The sequence below is a fragment of the Emydura macquarii genome, unplaced genomic scaffold, assembly GCF_026122565.2.
Source record: "Emydura macquarii macquarii isolate MOO-44397 ecotype Brisbane River unplaced genomic scaffold, CSIRO-AGI_Emac_v2 contig_3220, whole genome shotgun sequence".
Lineage (NCBI taxonomy): Eukaryota > Metazoa > Chordata > Testudines > Chelidae > Emydura > Emydura macquarii.
The window spans coordinates 722,772-745,179 of NW_027133357.1; the positions used below are offsets into that span (position 1 = coordinate 722,772).

The 22,408-nt window shown below is 54.1% G+C and overlaps 2 protein-coding genes across 3 annotated transcripts in view; one reads left to right on the forward strand and one right to left on the reverse strand.

Moving 5' to 3' along the window:
- Positions 1-489: 489 nt before the first annotated feature.
- Positions 490-8,910, reverse strand: CFAP276 (cilia and flagella associated protein 276). The gene is made up of 5 exons (XM_067531585.1): positions 8,726-8,910; positions 7,208-7,324; positions 6,285-6,400; positions 2,285-2,418; positions 490-1,587 (listed from the first exon to the last, which is right to left on the reverse strand). Exons 1-5 carry the CDS (start codon positions 8,804-8,806, stop codon positions 1,517-1,519), a joined length of 519 nt encoding a protein of 172 aa, XP_067387686.1. The 5' UTR covers positions 8,807-8,910; the 3' UTR covers positions 490-1,516.
- The window catches only part of ELAPOR1 (endosome-lysosome associated apoptosis and autophagy regulator 1), a 67,848-nt gene continuing 54,131 nt past the window's right edge, over positions 8,692-22,408 (forward strand). Inside the window, exon 1 of one of the 2 annotated variants that reach the window (XM_067531583.1) lies at positions 8,692-8,776. Coding sequence is in view for 1 of the 2 variants with exons in the window: in XM_067531582.1 (XP_067387683.1) it covers positions 9,897-10,046 (150 nt within the window). In the remaining variant the exon portion in view is untranslated. Of the gene's footprint in view, positions 8,777-9,775; positions 10,047-22,408 lie in introns of those variants that run through there. The other variant, XM_067531582.1, reaches the window with a different exon arrangement.

A 22,408-nucleotide genomic window follows, 5' to 3' on the forward strand; every position in this document is an offset into this window, starting at 1 on the left:
GTGTCATCTATAACCATTGATGCTAGAAGGGACTGATCTGCACACAGCTGTTTTTGCATCAGAATAAATAAATCCATTGAATAGCACAGGTGTAAACCCCTAATATAGTACTTAATCTGGGTTATTTTAACCTGATGATGTAATGAATTACGTTTAAATCTATGTACATTAGGCATTTGCACTTGATGTAACCAATTTCCATTTAGTCATGCTAGTGCAGGCTTTCTAATAGAGACCAGCCCCAACTGGGCCTCCCCCAAACTGGCCCATCTTGGAAAGCTGGACCATGGCTGCTTTAGCTCTCCCGTGCTAGGAGCATGAGGGGGGTTTTCTAAGCCCCAAGCTGGAGATGTGCTAGTGCTGGGTGTTGTGCATGGGGCCTACTTATCTTGCTGAAAACCACTTGACTGACTATGGAGAGGGTATATGGCTGCATCCCATGACTCCTGTGCAACATACCTGCACCCAGGCTGGAAACTCTGTTAGGACAAGGAAAAGCAACTCTTCCCAAGAGGGCAGAGCTGAGATGTGACTTCAGTGGCATGAAAGAGACCAAATAAATCACTTGAGTGTTTTCAAAAAAGCATCTTGTGGGGAAGCTGGATTTCCGTCCATGATGCTTTAATCCCTGAACGTCAGGAGCATTGGAACTCCCAGTGCGGATTGGCCCACGGCTGCATATACCGTTCTTTGTTTCTGGCAGTGCTCAGCACCAGCTGATTCAGCGGCCCCTGCGGTAGTAGAATGCCGATAATCTGCCCCCACATTAGGTCTCATCCTGGTCTCTAATAAAGATGAGTTTGAGCCCTGTCTAATATCCCTGCCAGAACTGGTTAGAATTATAGCTACTCTGGTTATTCTCATTTCCATAGAAATGTCCCCAACCCCTTTTAAAAACTTGCAAATTCTTGGCCTCAGCAACATCCAGTGGCAGCCAGTTCCACAGGCTAATTATGCGAAAAAAATATTTCCTTATAAGAGTGTGGAATTTACTGCCTTCTCAGTTTGTTGAATGCCCCATGTTCTGTAATGAATAAAGCACCATGCCCTACCCACAGCCCAGCTTCTGGAAAATGGCCTCTAATTTTAAGGACCCTGATTATTGGAAGCCCAACTTAATACAAGGCCTGATTGGCTACTCACTGCTCCTACAGGTTTTGTTGGGGGTTCTCAACACCAAGTTGGGGCCCCAGAATTAGAGGCCTTACCTTCCGCGTGGGTGGAGCTACGGTGGAGGTGGAGAAGTAGCTTTCGCATGCAGGTCAATAGTTGCTGTTGAGATGCTGTGTGGCTCTGAGTTCTGGCCCACTGGCAAGGGACAGAGTAGTTGTGTAGCAAAGAGGACAGGGAAACGAGATTGAAATTAAATTAAAATCTCTCTTTCATGGCTGTGTTTTTCTGGATGAGCTTCGCTGACCAGAAGGGTTTAATAGCATGCAGAGTGGACAGAAGAAGGTTCACTCAAGTTGGAAATGGATCCAGAGTTGCACAGCCTGGGCCTAAGCCAGCAAAATCCTCATCGAGAAAAGAAGCTGCCATTCTCTTTGCGGGAGTAGCCACTGTTGGTGGCAGCCGTGTGGGGGCACTCTGGAGAAGGAGAAAGAGTCGTGATTACTACTACCAAACCTGGAAGGTGGCCATCAGGCCATGCCTCACGCTGGCGTGAATGGGGGCTCTGGTTCTAGTAGTTATCGTATTTCACTCTTGTCCAGTGCGTGGTGGCCATAGAACTCCAAGTATGTCCCAAAGGAAGGGCACTAGCATTCCCATTATACAGATGGGGAGACTGAGGCAGCAATGTGCCATGATTCACCCAAGGTTACAGGTCGGTGGCACTGACCAGGTCTCTTGACTCCCAGGCCACTGCCCTATCCATGAGTTCTGACACAGGCTCACTCGGTGGCCTTGGGAGAGATTCTTGAATGGGTACTCAGTGCCTCTGACAGCCAGCCTCCTAATCTCTGGGTCTTATTGCCTTGGGTCCTGCCTATGAGTAATGATAGCCACTGATCCTTGCATTGTAGTTCCTGTCACAGAGCTATGATGGGATCCCAAACCACAGCCACATGGGAGCTGCGACCCCACTGCTGTGGCTGTAGCAGTGCGCCTGTCGCAGTGCAGAAATTTCCACAGTGCCCTGTACTAAGGGAGCAGTTACCATCCCACCAGCCAATCCCTCACCCTCCCAGACTATCAACGTTTTGGGCTGCCATGCATTTTGAGGCCCATCCTACTGGCTGATCACCATTAAGACAGAGATCAAGGCAGCTGCTGCTGCTCTTACCAATGGCTCCCTCGATGCTGTGGATCGATTCCTTCATTGGGCTGACCCAGCGTCTCACAGACAGGCCCCTGGCAGTATGGCACTCCACTGGGGGCGGCTCAGGTTCCTTCACGGGCTCGAGACCCTTCAGCATTCTGGAGTAGGCAGGAGGGGAGGGAGAGGCGTTAGAATTGCAGACTCGGCACTCCCTGGGGCAGAGGCCACCTGCATTCTGGTCATGCCTCGGGCACATCATCAAAGGGGGGAGCCCCCAGGTGGGTTTAGTGCATGGGATCAGGGCTCCCTTTAGCAGCTGATCCCAGCAAAGGGAACACCGACTCCTTACGTGCAACTATGCATGCTACTGGGTCTGATTGCAGGGCTGAGCGCTTTAAAATGGGAAATACATTATCAGACCTTTTTTCCCCCCAGTGGCAACATGCACAGGGTAATGCTAATCTTTCATGGTATTAATTGTCTCTTGATGGGTTGTCAGCTCATCACCAGCCCCAAGTGTTCAGAAGTCAGGAGTGAGGACCCCCCAAAAGCTGATCACTGATGATGCTTTTGGGTTTCTTTGCCTCCTGCTTTCTGAGCCTTTCCAGTTATGCCTAGGTCACATTTTCAAGCTTTCCTCTGCAGCGGAAATGGACTTCGTTTAAATAAAAGCTGAAAGTCTCACATAATCACCTGACTCCAGGAGATGGGGCTTGAAGAAAAATACCAAATATTGCAGGACTCACGATAAATTCACAACAGTTGGCAACACTGCCCTGAAGCAAAATATCCTGGTTCTGCCTCCTCCTCCATTTTTAAGGAGAGGGAGAAATTAACAATTATCAGCAACGTTGTGGCCAGGGTCTGCGATTGCCCCCTCTCGAATACAGGGGTCTGCCGCTGACCACCCCCCTCACGCACACACACACCCCCTCGCCGGCAGGGATTACAAGCCAGTAAATAACGGCTGAGTAAATTCTGCTGCCTCCCTGAGGCCAGTTCAGCTTGTTAACACCCCAGCATATGAGACAAGGGCATGGGTGGCTAGAGGCAGCGACAAGAGGATGTGGAGAAATCTAGGCCTGAGTGGGCGGCTTAGGAACAAGCTCAGACTGAGGTTCCTGTTCTGTTCTCCCCAGCAGGGGCTCCACTAGCCTTTATGCATCGGGGGTAGCTTTCTCCTGCCCAGCACGAGGGTACCACCAGGGAGGGCGCTGGTGCTTAACCAGCTGGTCCTGTCCATGCTCTGGCACCAACTCAACACCCTGGTCCCACCCCAGGTTTCCTGGCCTACCTCCAGAAGACAATTCTGGAGTTCTTCTGGCCAGGACTGCACTGGGTCTCTGCAGGGGTCCTGAGTCTCACCCTGGAGGAAGGGGACAGGGCGTGTGCTGCGTCTGCAGCCAGGTCCACACCTTCCGCCTCCAGGACCTGCAAAGACTCCTTTACAGCGCAGGTAGTTCGGCGTGGAGCCACTTGGCGCACGCCTTCCTCCGCCACCTCCGAGGGCTCCGATACGACCGGCAGCTCTTTTTTCTCTACCCGAGGGGTCTTCCGCGAGACCTCTCTGAGCTGCTGGTCTTCCACTGGACCCGGAGCTGGTCTCGGCAACCAGGTCCGTGGTGGCCGCTGAGGGAGCAGATCTCCTCACTGAGCCCCTGCTACACACTCCCCATCTCACTGTGCAGGTGGCAGAGTCCCTCCCGGTGCGTCAGAGGCTGGTCCTGGCAGGCGTCACCAAGATCAGAGACCTCCTGGATTATGACTGGGGGACTGGGTGGATCCCCAAGCGCTGGGTCAGCGCATGGGGCTTTCGACCTTCGAACCCCCCCCGGTGCATACTCCAGGAGATGAGGGCAGCCTTGCCCCCCGCTGCTTGGGTCTACCTTGAGCGAGTCCTGTGAGAGGGCGCTCCCCGCCTGCCTCTCACCCCGGGCCCTCCAGACCTTTTCATCAGGCCCCGGCCTTGTGAGCCCCCTCGGCTGCCCCCTCCACACACCCCGAGCCTGCAGCCGATGTGCTTCCGAACCGCGACACAGGCACACCTGTACATGCTCATGCTACACACTCTCCATTTCCTTGCCCTCATGTCCTGCCCTGACACCAAGTGGTGGGACCTTTTACCATCTCTCGAGGGCGAGGCATCCTGGTGGGCCAGCCTGTATTCCACCGGAGATATTAGCTGGCTTCTCCTTCATGGAGCCGTGAGCACAGGCGTGTACCTGGCACGGTTCGCCCCTCGTCCCGATACCTGTCCCTACTGCGACATGAGGGAGACCCTGGCGCACGTATATCTGGAGTGCGCCAGGCTGCAGCCCCTATTCTGGCTCCTCCAGAACCTCCTGCTGAGGTTCTGGCTGCACTTCTCTGCACACATCCTGATCTACGTGCACCCCATCCATGGCCCCACAATGTCGCGGGACCTCCTCATCAACCTCCTCCTCGCCTTGGCCAAGGTGGCCATCTGTAACACCAGGGAGAGGATGTTGGCCAAGGAGCTGCTCTGCAACTGTGGGGCCCCCTTCCATTACTCCGATCACGTCTCTGAGCAGAGTTCCTCTGGGCCACGTCCACTGACTCCTTAGCTACTTTTGAGCAGCAGTGGGCGCTGTCTGGGGTTCTCTGCTCAGTGTCCCCTTCAGCTTCCCTCCGTTTAGCCCTTTGACCTTCACACCCATCCCCGTTTTTTCATTTGTTGTCCCCTGACATTAGTTGAGTCCCGGGTCCAGTGGCTCCTCCCCTTAGGCTGGGGGAGGGGCTTTTAGCCAGGGCAGGGGTCCCAGAACCCAAACAGTATGAGGGTGCCACCAGCTCCCACTAATGGTCACCGCTTACGATGGAATCCTTCCAGCTGGCTTGTATCCCAGGCACAGGCGCTTCTCGTGGAATGAGCTAAAAGCCGCAAGCACCCTGTGATCAGCTGGGACCTAGTGGAACGACCCACCAACGTGCTGCCTAACAATCGAGCCCTTGCACGGAAGCAGTCAGTGTGACCCTGGCCACGCCGCTCTTCCAGCAGTGCCCTCGCTGCCGGCCCAGCAAGCTGGCGAGGTAGGCAGCGCAGGGTAGTGTATGGGCACATGCTGGCCAAGTGCTGCTGTAGGGGCTGCCCTGAGCTCTGCAGGGCCAGGATTTGTGCTGCTGGGGAGAAATGTTGCAGGAGCCCCAGGCTAGGCAGCAGCATGTGCGAAGGAGCGCCCCTCCCATGATCCTCGATTGCCCATACCTGATGTAAACAGAGCAGCTCTTCTGTCCTGGGAGTCCTGCAATTTTGGTTCTAGACTGCAAACTCCTGCCTCACTGTAGCATTGTTCTCACGGTAACTAACCGTAGCATTTGGACTCTACTAGACATTAACCTCCAACTCCCACACTCCTGTCTATGGTGTCGTGGTACCGGGGGCACCAAAAGACCTGCCTGTACCATACTGCATAGGTCTCTCTGTCCTGCTGTTGCTCCTAAGGCTGTGATGAGCTAGCAGCATGCTGGGTAACATGTAATATTGGCACTTTGTGACTGACACCTTCTACCCCACCCCATTTCCTAGCTGCCCCACGTTGGTGCCCAGCTCCCATGCACTCGGAGACTGGGCTGCTCCAAACCCCAGCCAAGCGGGCACAGCCCAAGGCTGACGGCGGGTTGGAGTGTGGGAGATGCTGGGCGCAGCCTGGTACAGTTGGCCGAGTGGGGCAGATGTCTGCAAAGATTGAGAACCAGGAGCTGGAGTCTTCAGCTGTATTGGCCGAAGGTGATCTGCTGGAGCAGGGTCATTTCAGGAGTTGCTGCCAGGGAGGTGCCTTCCCTCCCCATAATGACCCTGCATAATGACCCAGCCTATGCTTAGACCTCCTCCATGCAAAAGCCAAGAGGACAGAAGCTTCTGCAGGATGTAGGCTGAACAGCCATTGCTACAGGTGCCCTTACAGCTGCGGGCAGACTGGGGCATTCGCTGTCACCAATAAACTGCTTCCAGGGGAGGCCGTGCCCTGCCTGAGATGGGGAAAAGCCGCTTGCTCTTGCTCACCCATGATCATCAAAGAGGGTCTCCTTGTGGATGACTATCTGGTTCTTGTCTCTGAGCAGCTCCTCATGGTGGTTGTAGACCGAGGTCATCTTAAAATCCAAGCTGTCCCTGGGAACCTACGGAAGGGTTCAGAGAGTCTCACTAGCCACAGCAACAGCCTCTGACAAACCTAGATCTGATAAAGGTGTCCTCATCCCTGTGTGCTGCGTGGGCTTCCCCCGAGGCAGGGACCAATTACGCTCTGCTGCAGGCCACTGTCTCTGTGAGGAGTTACACAGGGAAGAATTGATCTCCGTTATTCTACTGGCTAGAGCAGGGGCCTGGGAGCCAGGATTCCTGAACCGTGTTCCCAGCTTTGGGAGGGCAGTGTGTCTTAGTGGCTCTGCAATACTACCCTCAACTCTGCCACAGACTCGCTGCGTGACCCTGGGCAAGTTGTTTTGCTTTTCTGCATCTCGGTTTCCCTCCCTGAAACACCAATATCACACTGGCTCCCAAGGGCTGGAGATTGTCAAGCTAGGTTAACGTTTGCAAAGTGCTTTGAGAGCATCTGATTTAAAGCTCTATAGAAAGGCAAAGTATTCTTGTTCAGGGCAGTGTCCAGGATGCTGCAAGGCAGGGGTATTCTGAGTTCCCCCTTTACTGTTTGGGACAGGGGACAGCACGTGATCATGTCTTGGGATTCCGATGGACAGAAAGCAAAGCCCAGAGAAGCGAGTGGAGCACAGAAAGGAAACACATGCAGTTACTGGCAAAAGGCTTTCCTATGCTCTGGAGGTGGCCAGTGCAGCTGCCCGGGAGAGGAGATGGCTTTGCCCTGGGGAACTTCTATCTGCTAATTCTGTGACCATTTCAAGCTGTGTCCTTCGGGGGAGGGAGCAGAAAGAGGCAGGGTGTGGTGGAGGGGCACTGAGGATCTCTACCTCAGGTTCCGAATACCAGACTTCCTTCCTGGTGCTGGACAGGGTGGGTGTTTTGTGAAGGCGATTCCAGGGGTCCCGCTGCTGGGCCAGGTGGGTGGGCTCAGTGTAAGGGCCAGTCTGGAACAAAGAGGACCGTCCGTCACTGTCATTGGCATCTTCTGGACACATGCACCGCTCCCTACCCCAGGGTGCGTGGAGGTAAGTATGTACGTAGGGCCAAGTTAGCCCTCCTGTCCCCAGCCCAGTGCAAGGGGAACCATAATTTGGCTGCAGGCACGCGTGACCCCAGGGCAGAGAGTGGGTGCATCTGCCTCACCACACACACACACACACGCCAGCAAGGCTGTGCAGGGGACCACTGCCTAGACCTGTGATACTAGCACAAGAGGTGCTACCCCAACCCACCTCTCACCCAGGAAGGATTATGTCTCTGGGCATCCCTGCTCTCCCCTGCCATTGCCTGGACTGTTAGGACCCATAACTGAGCCCTTAGCTTTGAGTGCAAGCTCTCTTGGGCCAGGGACCATCTCCTTGTTCTGTGTTCCTGCAGCCCCTCGAGCAATGAGGTCCTGCTCTGTGACTGGGGCTAAGAATAATAGGCAGTGACAGCCACTGCCAAGCAGAGCAAACAGGTAACTCCTGTTCCTCCTGGCCTGTCCTGGCCAGCGACTTTTCCAGTGACCCCCCAAGGCAAACCTCTGACACACAGTTTAAATACCAGAAGAACCCCCCTGCTGCTTTCTACCTATTCAGATTCCTTGCTCCTCTGCCAGTGAAGATCTGGCCTCAGTCATCTTGTTTGCAGAGTTGTGGGACTCTTGATTGTTTTCTGTTTGCTCCTTTATTGACACAGGGTCTAGTCTAGCTGTCTGAGGCATGGCATTTCTAGTAAACCCAGTGCTGGAGTACCAAACTCCTCTGATAACTCAGGTTCGGACCCTACAATGAGCTCTGCCACCTGCACCTGGATTGCAGCTTAATTTATATCAGTGGGGACATGAAGAACATGGATTGAGGCATATTAAAACACAAATTTATTTGAAAGGGACCTGGATGACTTGCAAGCCAGGCATCTAAGGTAGTTTCAGGCAGGGTCTCTTCTCCCAATTCTCCCAGGTTTTACAGCCACTGCCTGGTATTTTGGCCAGTGTTGCTGTGTGAAAGACCCACACAAACAGGAGAAGCAGAGGCTACAACTTTCACAAATGGACGCTGGCTTCCCCCGCCCCACTTTACATCCTTCCCTTCCTATCAGCCCTCCGCTGCTCCTTACTGCTCTGTTGAACAGCTGCCATGCTCCAGCCCAGAGGTGGCTGCATTTTGGCAGCCCCGGGAAGTGGTGGCTGTGCAGGAAGTAGTTTGTATGGGAGCTAAGGTTGGTCAAGAGCTCTGGGGCGACAAAGGTCCCTGGTGACGTTATTAACTGGAGCTGGGCCAACAGGCGGAGTTTGCATCACGGCCCGTCCGGTGCGTTGCCGCGATCAGCGGGGCTGGCCTGTCCCCGGGCGCTCCTCTTACCTGGGCCAGCCTGGCCCGGCCGGAGAAGGTGTCCTCGTTTTCATAGCGGGGGTAAGGGAAGGGGTCCCTGGTGGGCGGCATCCTGCGGCTGCAGGGCGGTGGCGGCGCTGCACCAGCCGGGGAGACGCGGACTGCCTGCAGCGATCAGCGCGCGCGTTTGTTTGGGGGCCCGGCCGCGGTTGCCAGGTGACGGTCCCCGGGGGTTCTTAGGAGCAAGCTCTGGAACCCGGGCTCCCTCTGGTGGCTGGAAATAGCAGCGCGGCGGGAGCACGGGTTGGTAAGGGGCGGGGGCGCGGAGGCGGGATGCTGCAATCCAGGGCACAGGGGTGGAGGCAGGCTGGGTGGGGAGCACTGCAGGGGGGCAGCGGAGCGGGGGATGGAAGGAGTGCAGGAAGCGTGCAGGGAAGGATGCAGAGATACACAGGCATGGCGAAGCCAAGCATCAGCGTGCCCAGGGGTTGTTTTAAAATCTGCCTCAGCATTTTGCCTGGAGGAACGTGAGCCCACTGTATTGCACATGGGCACCTCATGCTCCTGCTTTCCCACGGGGTGGAGGGGGCTGCGTTTGCACCAAAATCAAAGGGCTGTTGCAAAGGGGGGATGGGTGTTTCATTTTGCAGCGAAGATGCCCGGGCCAGAGCAGGCCACACGCCGCAGAGGGGTCAGACTGGCTGCCAGCTGTGCGGTAGCAGAGGCAGAGCACAGGCCTGAGTGCAAACACGTCCAAAGGGCTACATTTGAAGACAAAAATGCACGTGCAAAAACAAGTGGGGCTACATAATGAGGCTAATGGAGGCCGGTGCGTGCGCAAAAACAGGACTAAATCTGCACGAGAGGGTGTGTGACGAACCCGGGCAGGGACTAACCGGGCTTTGCACCCACGGGCGGGTGGGCGCACACCGGGCCCACTGTCACACGAGATCCGGGCGCAGGAACCACGCCGCCGCCTTTGCACGCGGGCGGGGCCGGCCCTGGCGGCGCGCGGGGCCGCATCTTTCGAGCCGCAGGTGCGTGGCCCAGGTGCGCGCGGCGGCGGTTGCCGGGGCCGAGGTGCGGGGCTGGGCTAGGCGGGGCGGGGCTCCGGCGTCCTCCGCTCCTGCCTCGCCGCGGCGGCTGCACCTGAGCCCTGCCGGCGCCTTGCGGGCAGCACGGCCGCCGCTGCTGCTGCACCATGGCTGGGGTCGGTGGGCTGTGTCCGTCCGCGGGCTGCTGCCGCCGCCGCCGCTTCCCTGCCGGGCTCCGGCTGCTGCTGCTGCTCTGGGCGGGGGCCGCCATCCAGGGCAGCCGGGGCGAGGAGCAGCAGCTGCACGCCTGCAAAGAGGTATGGGGAGCGCGCGGCCGGGCGGCGCCCCTGGGGGGTGGAGGAGCCGGGGGGGATGGAGGGACTGTGGGTGGGGGTGTCTCCTGGAGGGGAGGGACTGCGGGGGGAGGGGAGATGGATGGAGAGACTAAGGGGGGGTATCGTAGGGGAAGAGGGGATGGATGGATGGAGGGACCGGGGGGGTACCCCTGGGGCAGAGGGGGGATGGATGGAGGAACTGTGGGTGGGGGGTGTCTCCTGGAGGGGGCGTCCCGTAGGGGAGGGAGGAAGGAAGGAAGGAACGGATCGCGGGGGTGCCCCTGGGAAGCGGTGGTGGAGCTCTGAGTTCTCCCTTTGGGGTGCTAGAGATGGGCACTGCAGGTGGGTGAGGGGGTCTAGGAGTAGGGGCTGCAGGCCTGGAAGGGGTGATCAGGGCTCTGGGGGGAAGGAGGGACTATGTGGGCATGGACTGTGCCCTATAGCAGGGATGAAGTGATCTAGAAGAGGGCTGGAGGGGGGCTATAGCAACAGGAGTTGCAGGCCCTGTATGGGGGGGGGCTGTGTGTGCCTTATATGGGTCTGAAGAGACAGGGAGTAGGCTGTAGGGTTAGAGGCCACATCCTGTAGGGGGTGGGGTATAGAGACAAAGGTGAGGGCCCTATATGGGGTAGTAGAGATGGGGGCTGCATGCAATAAGCAGGATATAGAGGAGCGGGGTAGGGAAGCCATAGAGATGCAGCCTATTCAATGCAAGGGGTGCTATGGAGGTGAGTATGCCTTATATGGGGGGGCTGCATGCCCTATACAGGGAGCTTTGGGGCTATAGGTCCCACTGGCCTAACAGATAGTAGTGAGGCTGTGCCTGGGTATATTTAGATTACAAAGTCCTGTGATATTGTATGGGGTGAGGAGCTCTGTGAAAACACCTGACTGTATTGGACCATGTTTCTGTAGGCTGACCGGGGTGGAAGGCAGGCAGGGGTGCCCTGCCTCACTAGAATTAACACAGCCTTGCAAAATCACTAGGAAGAGTTACCGGTTTGGGCACAAAACTTGCTCTCCGGCCCCTTTGCTGCTGCAGGTGGAATCAGCCCACTAAAAATGCTAGAGGTGGAAGCAAAACGTGCCGTTTACTCATGTCCCTAAAAATAGTCTGCTGGGGGAGTCGAACTTAGTGGGGCTGTGTTCATAGACGAGGCCCAGACCAAAACTCTCTGCAGGTGGCAAAGGTGCTTCCCCAGGAGGGCAGCTGCTGGCAGAGTAATGCCATCATACAGCGTCGGCCCTGTCCTCTATATGCCAGAATTTGCACAGCACTTGGCTCCCACCATGCTAAGCCCTTGGCAGTCTGGCTCCATATCCCCCCTTGATGGTACTGATAAGGAGTTCTAGGAAAGGCATTGCCCCTCCCCTGCTTAAAGCAGAAAGCATGGCCCGAAAAGCACTGCCCCAGTCCCTGCCCTGGGACCTGTGCTCCCCCTTCTCATTGACCATTGTGATCCCAACAGGCAAATGGTCTCTCCTCTTTCCCATGGGAAGCTGCCTGGAAATTGGGTCAGTAACTTTCTTCTAGGTGACAAAGGAAGAAAGAAAAAGGGCAGAAGGGAAAGAAGCCGGAGGAAGTCAAAGCTCAGCTAGAAAGAGCAGCTTCCACCCCTGCCGCTCTCCTTGTCACTTACGGCTTGAGTTTGCTCCACTCAAGTCAACGGGAGTTTTTCTCCCACTGACGTAAGTGGGAGCAGGATCAAGCCCCTCGAGTAAAAGAGGGTTGCTGCGGAAATGCGTCTCTTCCAGTGCTCTCTCGCCCATTCCCCCAGCCTGTTCCTTTATTACACAGGGCATTGGTTCTTCATGAGCCCAGAGGAAGTACCCCTGTGGCTTGAGCTCCAACTCCTCCATTCTAGAGTGTGCTGCAGCTCCTCGTCACCCTCTGTTTTCGTCTGTGGTTTTACGTGATCCTTTACTAGACGTATTATCGTGTGCTGCTTACCTGGGGGTGTCCCTTCTTAAGGGGTTTTGGACACAACACTGGCAGGGGCTGACTAGGTTTTCTATGCTCAGTGGAAGGCTTGGAGTTGGAAGCTTGCTTCCCCCTCAGCAGGGGGCTCAGACTGGCTGTCTCTTCCCATTGCAGGACTGAGGCAGAGCGTTCCTGACTTAAATGGCAATTGAGCTCAGGTTCTCCGTATCTTTATATTTTAGCCAGAGGAGGTGGGATGATGCTTCTTGACGTATTACATCTGTAGAGTGTTAAATCATCAGATTGTAAGAATGGATTTTTTTCATGCTCCTGACAACTTTATTCTTGCCAGACAGTCAGAGACTGCTCTTGATTGCCCAGTTCCTCATATGATGAGGTTAGGGTTACCGAAATGTAATACTCCTGTCACATGGCAGGGGTCAGGATCTGATCATGCCAGCGGCTACTGTAACATCTTCCCCTTTTTATTTGCATTTACTTTCTAAAAAAACCAAAAAACAAATACAACAGCCATAAATGAATGCAGCTAATTAATAACACAGCACTGGCGCTCTCTAGTCCAGGGAGATTCCCTGGTAGGATGAGGATTGGTCTGGACGTGTGTCCAGAGCAGCGGCCTCTGGAACTCAGTGGCTTTCCGATCCCACAACCACTTGTTCTTCGTGCACTTCCTTCTTCAGTGGCATGTTGTGCTGCTGAGATGGATCTGTCCTCTGGAGCCCGTTTGCTTCTCCCGAGGGGCCAGATCATCTGCTCGTGTAAATTGGCATCTCTTTGCTGACTCTAGCTTGCACCCCTTGAGGGTCTGTCCCACGATGATTTCATTGTCAGTGAGTGTGTGTATGACTGTCAGCCGCATCCGGAGCATCCTCCAGGAACGGAACCAGGGTCCCTGTTGCTTTTATTCAGGTTCTTCTATTCCTGCTGCAGGACTGGCTCCCATGGGTGGCTCCGACCTTGATGAGGTGGGATCGCTGGTGCCTGGCAGGCTGCTGGCTGGCTTCCCTTTTGCAAGAGGAAGCAAATGTTCAGTTCCAGAGGGGCTGACTGACACCCTTGTAACAGTGTGACCTCTTTGTATGGCTCTGAACTCGTGAGTTGTGTTGTGATACCTGACAGATGGGTCCCTGAACCTACTGAAGCTTTTACTGAGTTCTTTGCTATTTGTACCCACTCTTCTGCTAACCCATTTGACTGTGTGTGATAAGGGCTCGACATCCAGTACTGGCACTGGTGTATTGAAGGACTGTCAAAAGGAGTTTCCCATTAATTTTGTAGTTTAAAATGTGTGTTCGCTTGCTACTCGGTGTGTTGCAAGACAGGTCAGTTAGAAAAGCTGACTAGCAAGTTGTGATAAGAGGTAGTCTTTCCTGTTGGAGTCTAGCTAGAGCTTTGCCAGCGCTGGACCCAGGAGGAATCTCATGTGTTTTCAGTGGATCTCTTGCATTCTGATTCTCGTATCGATGGCAGATTTCCCACTTGGGTACCTTATGTCTGAGGGCAGTATTCATGCCTAGAGAGAATAGGACATCTCTGGCTCTGCTATTTCTGACCTCCTGTTGTGATATTGTGGCACAGTGTCCTCTATATTGAATATCAGCATACGTGGCAATCTCACCTGTCGAGCTGGAGTGCCTGAGAAGCGTTTCCTCCCTCTCGGCCATCCATCTGCAATTACTCTCCCAAGCAGTTGTGAGGCTGGGTCACTCTGTCTCCTGTTTCTGCCTGTCAGATTCTGTCTAGCACACAGGTAGCAAACTCCTGCTGCTGCAGTTCCTTGCTTTTCCTGTTTACAGGCATTCCTGGAAGCATAGGCACTGTATGAAGCCCGTTATTGGGCCAGTATTTCACATTTAATGACTGCTTCTGTGCTTGATCCCTTGCTGAAGTCATGACAATGGCTGCTGTAGTGTGGCTTCCAGCGTTTAGGTCTGTTTCTACTTCAACTGTTTGCTTCCCACTAACTTCCACAAAACCTCTTGCAGCCCTTTTATGATGGCTAGTGTTTCTGTTTTTCAGTCTGGGCATAGCTGTGCTATGTCTTGGAAGAGGACAGCCTCCCACCCACATGAGCTTGCCTGGATGGTGATCTGAGTCTCTTTGTTTAGAGTCAGAGTTTTTGGATTTTGGTCAGAGTGGTTTTGTCACCTGGACTCCTTCTGTGCCCACTATATGAAACGAGCGTCATTCCATCGCTAATCATTTGGGACATGCTGGCTGTGGTTATGTGGCTCTCAGCTAAATTGTATTTTGCTCCAATCTCTATTTTGAAATTCCTGTGCTATTCACTTGTGTTCCCAGCATCGCAGACCAAACTGTAATAGATTCTGCAAAGAACTTTGGGCCAGATTCTCAATCGGTGTGAATTAGCACAGCTCCATGGAGGTCAACAGAGCTCCTCCGAGTTAACGCCAGAAGAGAATGTGGCCCTCTGTTCTTGTACAACTCTCATTAGACCTTCATTCTGTAATCTGCGTTAATGCCTTTTACTCTTGTAGCCACTATGCTGAGAGCAACACTCTTGCAAACTGGCTGCTTCCATGACATGTCTGACCCAGCATCCGACACCTTTTGGGTGGTGAGATGCCTCTACATTGTATTTCCAATAAATCAGTGATGCGTTTTCACTAGCTGTGCAGATCTAGGCTGTTCTTTGCACCACGAAACTCGTTTCTTGAAATATAACTTCGCTCTGATCTGGTGCTCAGCAGATTAGTCTAATTAGTTAGAGACGGAATTATCTGTGGTAGAACTAACTGTTCCAATTCACATTACTTAGCTTTATGTCTGTAAGTCAACGGTCCTGCCTGGTAGCTGGCTTTTTTAAAATGTACCTTCCCAAGTGACATTTTTCTGCAGTTAGCGTTTTTTTTAATCCCCCCCATCACTGTAGCATCTGAGCATCCATATTCTTGCATGGGGTGACAGACCCTTGGTGCTCCCCTGTGGGGTATGGCAGCCCCCTGCTGCTTCTGGGCTTGTTCCTGAGAGCGGTGGGGAGGGTTTCACCCTCTGGCATTTGTCTGCAACGCCTCTTGCTCCCAGGAATACGCAGAAGCCCTGGAGCCGCCTCCCGGCCAAGTTGCCTTCCAGACCGAGGGGTTCAGACAGCTTCCTTGGCACCACTTTTGCCAAGATCAGGTTTTCTTCTGACACACCCAAGTGTGAGTAAGTGTGAGCTCTTCTTGGTCCCAGCAACCCAACTTATGTCCTGTCAGTAGAAGAGTCTCATCCTCCTTGTACTGCCCGGGAGCTTGAAATGAGCAGCTTGGCAGCTACATTTTATATTGAACACATTTGCGTAAAGCACAGTCCTACATCTACGGCCCCAGACTGTCCCTGGTGTAACTCCACCGACTTAAACAAAATTACACCAGTGATGAATTAGGCTGCGTGCATCTTGAGTTATAAAATTTGCAGCACACAGATGCAAGCTGATTAAGCTTTCTGAGGTTATAGCGATATTTGCTTGGCGTAGCTACCCCCGCCTCCCCACCGAGAACCACAGTGGCAGGTGGATTAGGAGGGTGGAGGATGTGTAAAGTTTTTGAAAAATGGTTTTTAAAAAAGACGCAGCTTCAAAGTCTTTAGAATAAAAATCTATTCACCTCCTCTGTGGCCCTGTTGGTTAACTGCAGCAAGTTGTGTCTTTAAGCTGAGCTCTCTGGATGAGCATTTTTAATGAAAGAGAACTTGGGCCTGTATTCTGATCAGTTACTCGGGATTCACGACAGTGTAGTGCCCATCGGCGAGGCATTCTGAAGTAGCTGAGGTCAGAGTGCAACTCCTCACGTTTCTTTCAGCTGAGGTTGCTGAGGAAAGCTGGCACTTTTGATGCAGCAAGCAAGGAAAGCAGCTGCTTTTAATTAAGCCATTTTAGTGGTTTTTCGCCTGCTGCTTCTGAGTCTCAGACAGACACCCCCTGTAGAGGACACCGCTAGCAAGGCAGGCTGTGGGTGTATGCGCAGTATTGACAGCGAGTAGGTGAGTGAAAAACCCACCCTTTGCAAACAGGGTAACGCTTCGTGGCGAAGACTTGCTGATGTGATGAGTGGCAAGCACTTATTCCAAAAATTGTAAACGTTCAAGGGAAGGAATTGTCCAAACCTTCTAGACCCCTGGAATTAGGGGCGCCCCGGTGCTTTGGTGTAGTCAGTGTAACACGCTTGCTAAGATTACCTGCTTACATTGTCAGCTCTGTGAGGCTGGGACCATCTTTTTGTTCTGTGTGTGCATAGTGCTTAGCACTAGGGGGTCCTGGGTCATGACTGGGACTCTTGGTTGCTACATAACATGTCATATCCTCCTCTTGTGGCTAGTCTACATAGTGGATAAGAGCCTACTACTGCTACCAGTTAGGAGTTACTACTTTAGGTCAAGTGGCACGGGTCTGTGGTTTTGGCCCTGAATCTGCAAGGGTTGATCACCGCTGACAATCTGGGGACTGGATCCACAAAGTGACTTAGATATGTTTAAATATCAGGGGCTGTTAGGATAGGAGTGGCCCTCAAGTCAGATCTTCCGCTGGCTTATTACTGCTCTGAATGACTGGATATCAAGGCAGGAGACCAGCAGAGCACCAACACTGCACTTTGGCATCAGACTTTTTGGATAAGATAAGAGCCTACTGCTGCTACTGGGTAGAGAGATCCCTACTTCAGCTGAAGCAGCACAGCCATGGAGGAAACAGCGTAAGGCTCGGAGATGACGTGAGGAGAGGAGGAGGAATCCGGGGTAATGGCCATGGAGAGGATTTTGGAAGAACCATAAGATGCTCAGTTTTAACCCGGTGGAGGTAGGAGGTAGTCGAGTCAATCCCAGAGGTTGCCCTAGTGCTGAGGGTAGGCTCCCTCTGTTCTAATCATTTGTACATAGCAATCAGTAGATGTAATGAATTGTCAATGAGGTCCTTTGTTCGTTAAGCTAACCCTCCTGCCCAGTCAGTTCTACTCTGAAGCTGCGGCACCATAAAGCTTAATGAGCTCTAAAAATAATGTGGTGAGCGTGAGTGGCAGGAAGGCAACTTTCCCCAAGTGGGTAGATGTTGCCGGTGAGTGCATCAGCCTGTTAGGCGCCGGCTGGAGGAGCCATGGGATGTCACCCAGTGTCACAAACACAGCAGCCTCCGTTGCAAGGCCTGGAGAACGGCTCCTCAGGACAACTGGGTCCCATCAGCACCGGTGAGGCCAACTGCTGTGGCACATGGTGACATGGATTTTATTCCCGGCAGACGTTCAGTGCAGCCCCAGCCGGCGGGGAACTGTGTGGGAATCACTGGCTGTAGCTGCTAGGCTGTGGTAATGGTGCCTCTACAATGGTTTGTTCCTTCACATTCCTATTTAAGGTCAATCAGACCCAGTTCGCTGTGGGAGCTGAGCCATGTTTATATCTATATTCTGTATAAGTGGTAACCTGTATTCAGTTCAGTGAGTGAAACGAGTCTGCTAATTCTCTGGCTGGGGGGAATTGCTGGAGGGGCTTAATCCTGTGACCTAAGTGGCTAACGGAGACAAGGAATCTTTTCAGGAAATCATCCCTTGAGCTAGCCCCTTCTAATCGACACAGGCCCAGTTTATTATGGTGGCCTTGGACCATAGAATCTGGTCTATCCTGGTTAGACAGACTGTGGTAGAGCCCTGCTAGCAATGACCGTGGGAGGTCTGTGGGTTCTGCTCTGGAAAGAGGCAGTGTAAAAGCAGCCCCTTCCCCAGCAGGTCTGCTCCCAGGATGTCAGGTGAGAGCTGCTGATTCAGCATTTACCACAAACTTTCATCTCTCTCTAATCCTGTGAGCCCCCAGGGCCAGCACAGCTGGGAGAGTTAGCTGGGCCCTCTCCCCCTCCAGCATTCGCAGCAGCGTTCATGACCCATTCCTGATTGTCCGGCAGAAAGAGCCCGGCTTGACTCTGAGCCCAGGCTGAACTGGGGGCTGGTGGTTAAGGAAAAACAGCTGGTTACTTGCCTGCGGAGCAGACTGGCGCTGGGCTGGCGATAAAGCGTCAGCTGCCCCCATGCCATGTTTGTAACGTCCCTTCTCGAAGCTCAGCCTCACTCGAAACCCGGATTTCGGGAGAGCAGTTCTGATCACAGCAGGGACAGGGCCCCAGCAGAACAGAGCTTAGTTTCTGTTCAGTATATCCCGGGCTGTTGTGTGTGCAAACATGTTAGTCATCATTGGCTCAGCGACAGTAGATACGCAGCCTGGGAGAGAGGGACTCCATCGAAGGTGTTTCTCTGGTCCCCACTGATTATCGTCGTATCTGAGCACCTCATAATCTTCCCCATGCTTATCCTCCTACGCCCCGGTGAGATAGAAACGTGCTGTTATTGCCACTGAACATGTGGGGAACTGAGGCACAAGGAGGTTAAGGTCTGGTCTACCCTGAAAACGTACATCAGCATAGCTACATTTCTCAGGGGTGTGAAAAATCCACCTTCCTGAGACAGATTGCTGTGCCAACCTGACCTTGGTGTCGACAGGAGGATTCTTCCTTTGACCTAGCTGCCGCCTTTCAAGAAGATGGATTAACTACAGTGATGGGAGAACCCCTCTGTAGCAAGCGTCTACACTGCCACGCTGCAGCAGCATGTTACATGTAGGCGTACCGTAAGTGGGCGTCTGTGGCAGAGCAGGGAATTGAGCAGGTGCTTAGCTTGTGCCGGGGCCCGGCCGTGCAGAGCCCCAGCACCTCCGGGCTTGCCACGTCAGTTGTGAAAGTAAAAAAAAAAATTGCTCAAGCCCGGCACCTCTTTCATTACGAGTTAAGCACTGAGTTGAGCCTGGGGCTCTGGAGACCTTGGCCGGTACCTTGACCACTGGGCCTGCCATCCCCTCTGCTCTCCTCCTGGGGGATGTTTGCTAGGTTACTGGGGCTGCTTCTGGGGCCATTTGTGTACAGACAGAGCCATGTAAGTGACACACTCCTCAGACACAGTTGCAGCTGACGTTTTCCCAATACCCCAGTCACCCTGTTAGCACCTGCCACGTTGTGCAAGCACGTTTGTACCAGTGCATTGTGGGAAAACTGAGCAGCTCCCATCCTGCCTCTGCTGCTAGTGCCAGAGATGGGAAGGCCTGTGAATGGCTTGTAACTTTGTGCAGTGATGACTTGGATCCTCATATGTGGGGAGCTGGATGGTGGCTCCTGTGTGCGGCAGCAGAATGAGACCGATGTGCAGCCTGACAAGCCTGTTAAAGCCCTTGTCATAGGAGCCATGCCTCAGCCCTGTCCTCTACAAAGCCAGTTTTGTCAGCTCTGCAGTGAGTCTGCTGCCAGGCACAGCGCCATGCCTGAACTGCACTCAACTGGGGCAGCAGTGGCAACTCCCCAGGGGCCTGAGGACATAAAATGGAGTGGATTGTATTGCAGGGGAGTCCTGCAGCCTCAATGCTACCTCCAGAGACCACACGCTGTGCTCTGCTTTAACCTACGTGGGGGGCCCACTACAACCTGTGGTCAGCTCTCTGTGCTGCAGGGCCGGTAGCCCGCCCCGTGAACTGCACTCGCCCTGCAAGCTCCTCACTGTCCGTCTGAACAAAACCACCCGTGTGCATAAGGCTCCAACCCTGTCACGGATGCTGTGATGTTCTGTGACTTCTGCAGCTGCAGCAGCTAGTTCAGCTGACCTCAGTGGGCAATCAGTCCCCGCTGCCAGAGCAGGGGCCAAATGTTGGTCCCTGGGACCTCCCAGAGCAGCGGTGCCCCGGGAGCAACTAAGATTTAGTCGGGTATTTATAGGAAAAGTCATGGACAGGTCACAGCGTGAGAGTTTTTGTTTATTGCCTGTGACCTGTCCCTGACTTCTACTAAAAATACCTATGACTCAGCCTTCGCCTTACCCATTAGCACTGTTGGTGGAGTCGATTGGCTCTGCTTGTGCTGAAGCATTATTCGGACTTGGTTTTGCATTAGAAACCTGGGAGGGATCTGTATCCCGCTCTGAAGTTATGGTGCTGCCCTGCTGATCCCCTTCTATTAAGCTGAATTGCCTCTTGGTTGGACTCTGGAGTTGCATTGTCCTGTCTCCCAGCTCACCAGCTGTTCTCAAGGCAGGTGTCAGAAAGAATAGAACGGCTGAGATGATGTTCACTGTCCCTTTCAAAGGAGCAGGACGGGCCAGCTCTCCCGAATAAGACACGTAACTGCCTCAGTCATGCTGTGCCTCAGTACCCCAGCTGCAATGGGGACGACAGCCCTGCCCTGCCTCGCCCCACAGGATGTGCCAGGATAACACAATAAAGATTGTGCGGCTCAGATGCTGCAGGGCTGGAGTCAGAGGCGTCCCTTGGGGAGTTGCGCTGAATGCTGGGAAGTGGGCATAGGGCAGGGGTCCCGTAGGATTCGGTCTCTCCTGGGACTGTGAGGGAAGGGCTGGTCCCTGCCGAGTTTGGACTTTGAATCCAGAGAATCGTTCTGCTCTGCAGCCGGTGGGAAAGCTTCCATCTGCCCCACTGGTCCCTCCGCTGGAGCGGGGGTGTTTGCTCCTGGAGGGCGAGTGTGGGCAGCCGCTGTCTCTGCATGGCACTGCCTCTGCTCCCTGCTTGTTTGCTCAGCTACATACAGCAGATGCCATTAACCCTTCCCACGCTGGCAGGGTCTGAAGTGTTTGGCTCCACTGGGAAAGGCTGGCTTTACAGTTTGTAGAGGAGGCTTCTGTGGGGCTCTGTGCCAGGGAATTAACATGGGCCCCAGCAAGCAATCTGGGCAAACCTGGGGCCTGTCCTACCTTCTTTCTCTGCCCCACGTCCCCTGCTGCCATGTGCTACTCCCTGCCCCCCTGCCTCTGGGAAATGGAAGGGGGAAGGGCAGCTCATGAAGGCAAGAGCAGCTGGGGGGCAGGGACTTCTTGGCACAGACCCCAGTAGCAGGGCTCTTCAGGGTGTGTCGTGCTGCCTGTGAGAGGGGACTGGGAGTGGGGCGGCAGCCTGCTGTGGGGCGGGGAGATGGGGACTGTACAATGCAAAGGATGGGTATTGATAGACCCCCTCCTTGGGGCGGGGTTTGTTGGCTTATAGAGCGTGGCACTTCAGTGGCCGTGGGACCACATGGACCCTGCCACGAGGAGCTGGCAGTGGTAGGGCTGGATTGTGCCCAGCCCCCTTACAGGTGCCGGTGGGGATAGAGCAGCTCCCTTTGCCGTTGTGCCTTACTCCAGGGCTGGCCACTCTTGCCTTCAGGGAGCACAGAGCCCCCTCCTGGCTAGTGCTGCCAGCACCCCGACGTGTGCACGTTGGGGGCGCGGGCACAGAGGTTGTGCCCGGTGTCTGGGCAGGTGTGATCCATTGGAGCTTAGATGCAACAGTTCTCTAAAGGCCGGGATGAATGTGGTTTATACATCACTTGGAGGTTGGCTCTGCATAGGGTGGATTCAGCGTCTCGCGGCTCGTAAACCACCCATGACACATCTGTGTAGCTAATCGGCACAGCGTTGCCTGGGCTAGAAGCTGGCCTGGCACTCAGCCATACCACCTGCTCCCTAAGATGGTGGGGGTTGCATGGAAAGGAGGACAGGTTGGGATCTGTTTACCCATGGCCCCTGTACTCTAAAACCAGCCCTTCCAGGTTTGAAAATGCCACTTGCTTGAGGTGAGCAGGGGTCTTTCCCAGGCAGGTGCCATCCATGCTGTGGAACCTGTACAAAGATTTTAGCCACTAGGACTATGAAGATAAATTTCCCAGCGAGAGCCATGCTGGCTGCCTGAGTCTACAGACAGAGCAGCGCCTCGCTGCTTTTCCAATTTTTGGAAGTCTTCACAGCTTCTGTTCACAGCCCTGTGGGAAGAAGCCTGAAACTGACATGAACAAGGGGAATTTCACTCTGCTTCTGCTTGGGAAAGGTCTCAGCAGCAGAGACCAGCATTGGAGCTATTCACTGGGGATGGAGGAGATCCAGGAAGATGGACTGGGCGAGGACTGAGTAGTGGGGACCTTTCATCACAACTACCAGGAGGCAGTATACACTCTCCTCTTTCCAGCGCTTTTGTGCAAAGCCTGGCAGATTTTGGCCCTTCCAAGCAAGGCTTTGCTTTCGTCCACAGCTTGCCCTGTGGTGCCTTGTTCCCACAGTAAGCGTGACGCCCTCTGGTGTGTCCCTCTCACCCCCTTCGGTGTCCTCTTGCTGAATTGGCATGGCAAGGGAGGAGATCCCAGCTGTGATGGCACCTAGTGTGTATTTGATGGCAGGAACAATAAATGATCTGAAGTGTGAGCTCCTGGGGCAAGGACTGTCGTCCATGTTATGTCTGTTTGGCGCCTAGCGCCATGGGGCCTCAAGCCTGGAGTAGGGTGCCTCCGTATCATGGCAATGCACGTAAGTGCTGACTAATGATCATCAATAGCTTGCCCTTTGCAGAGCCGGCTTGACCACAATGCAGTGGCCTTTCCGTTTCCTGCCTGACCAGT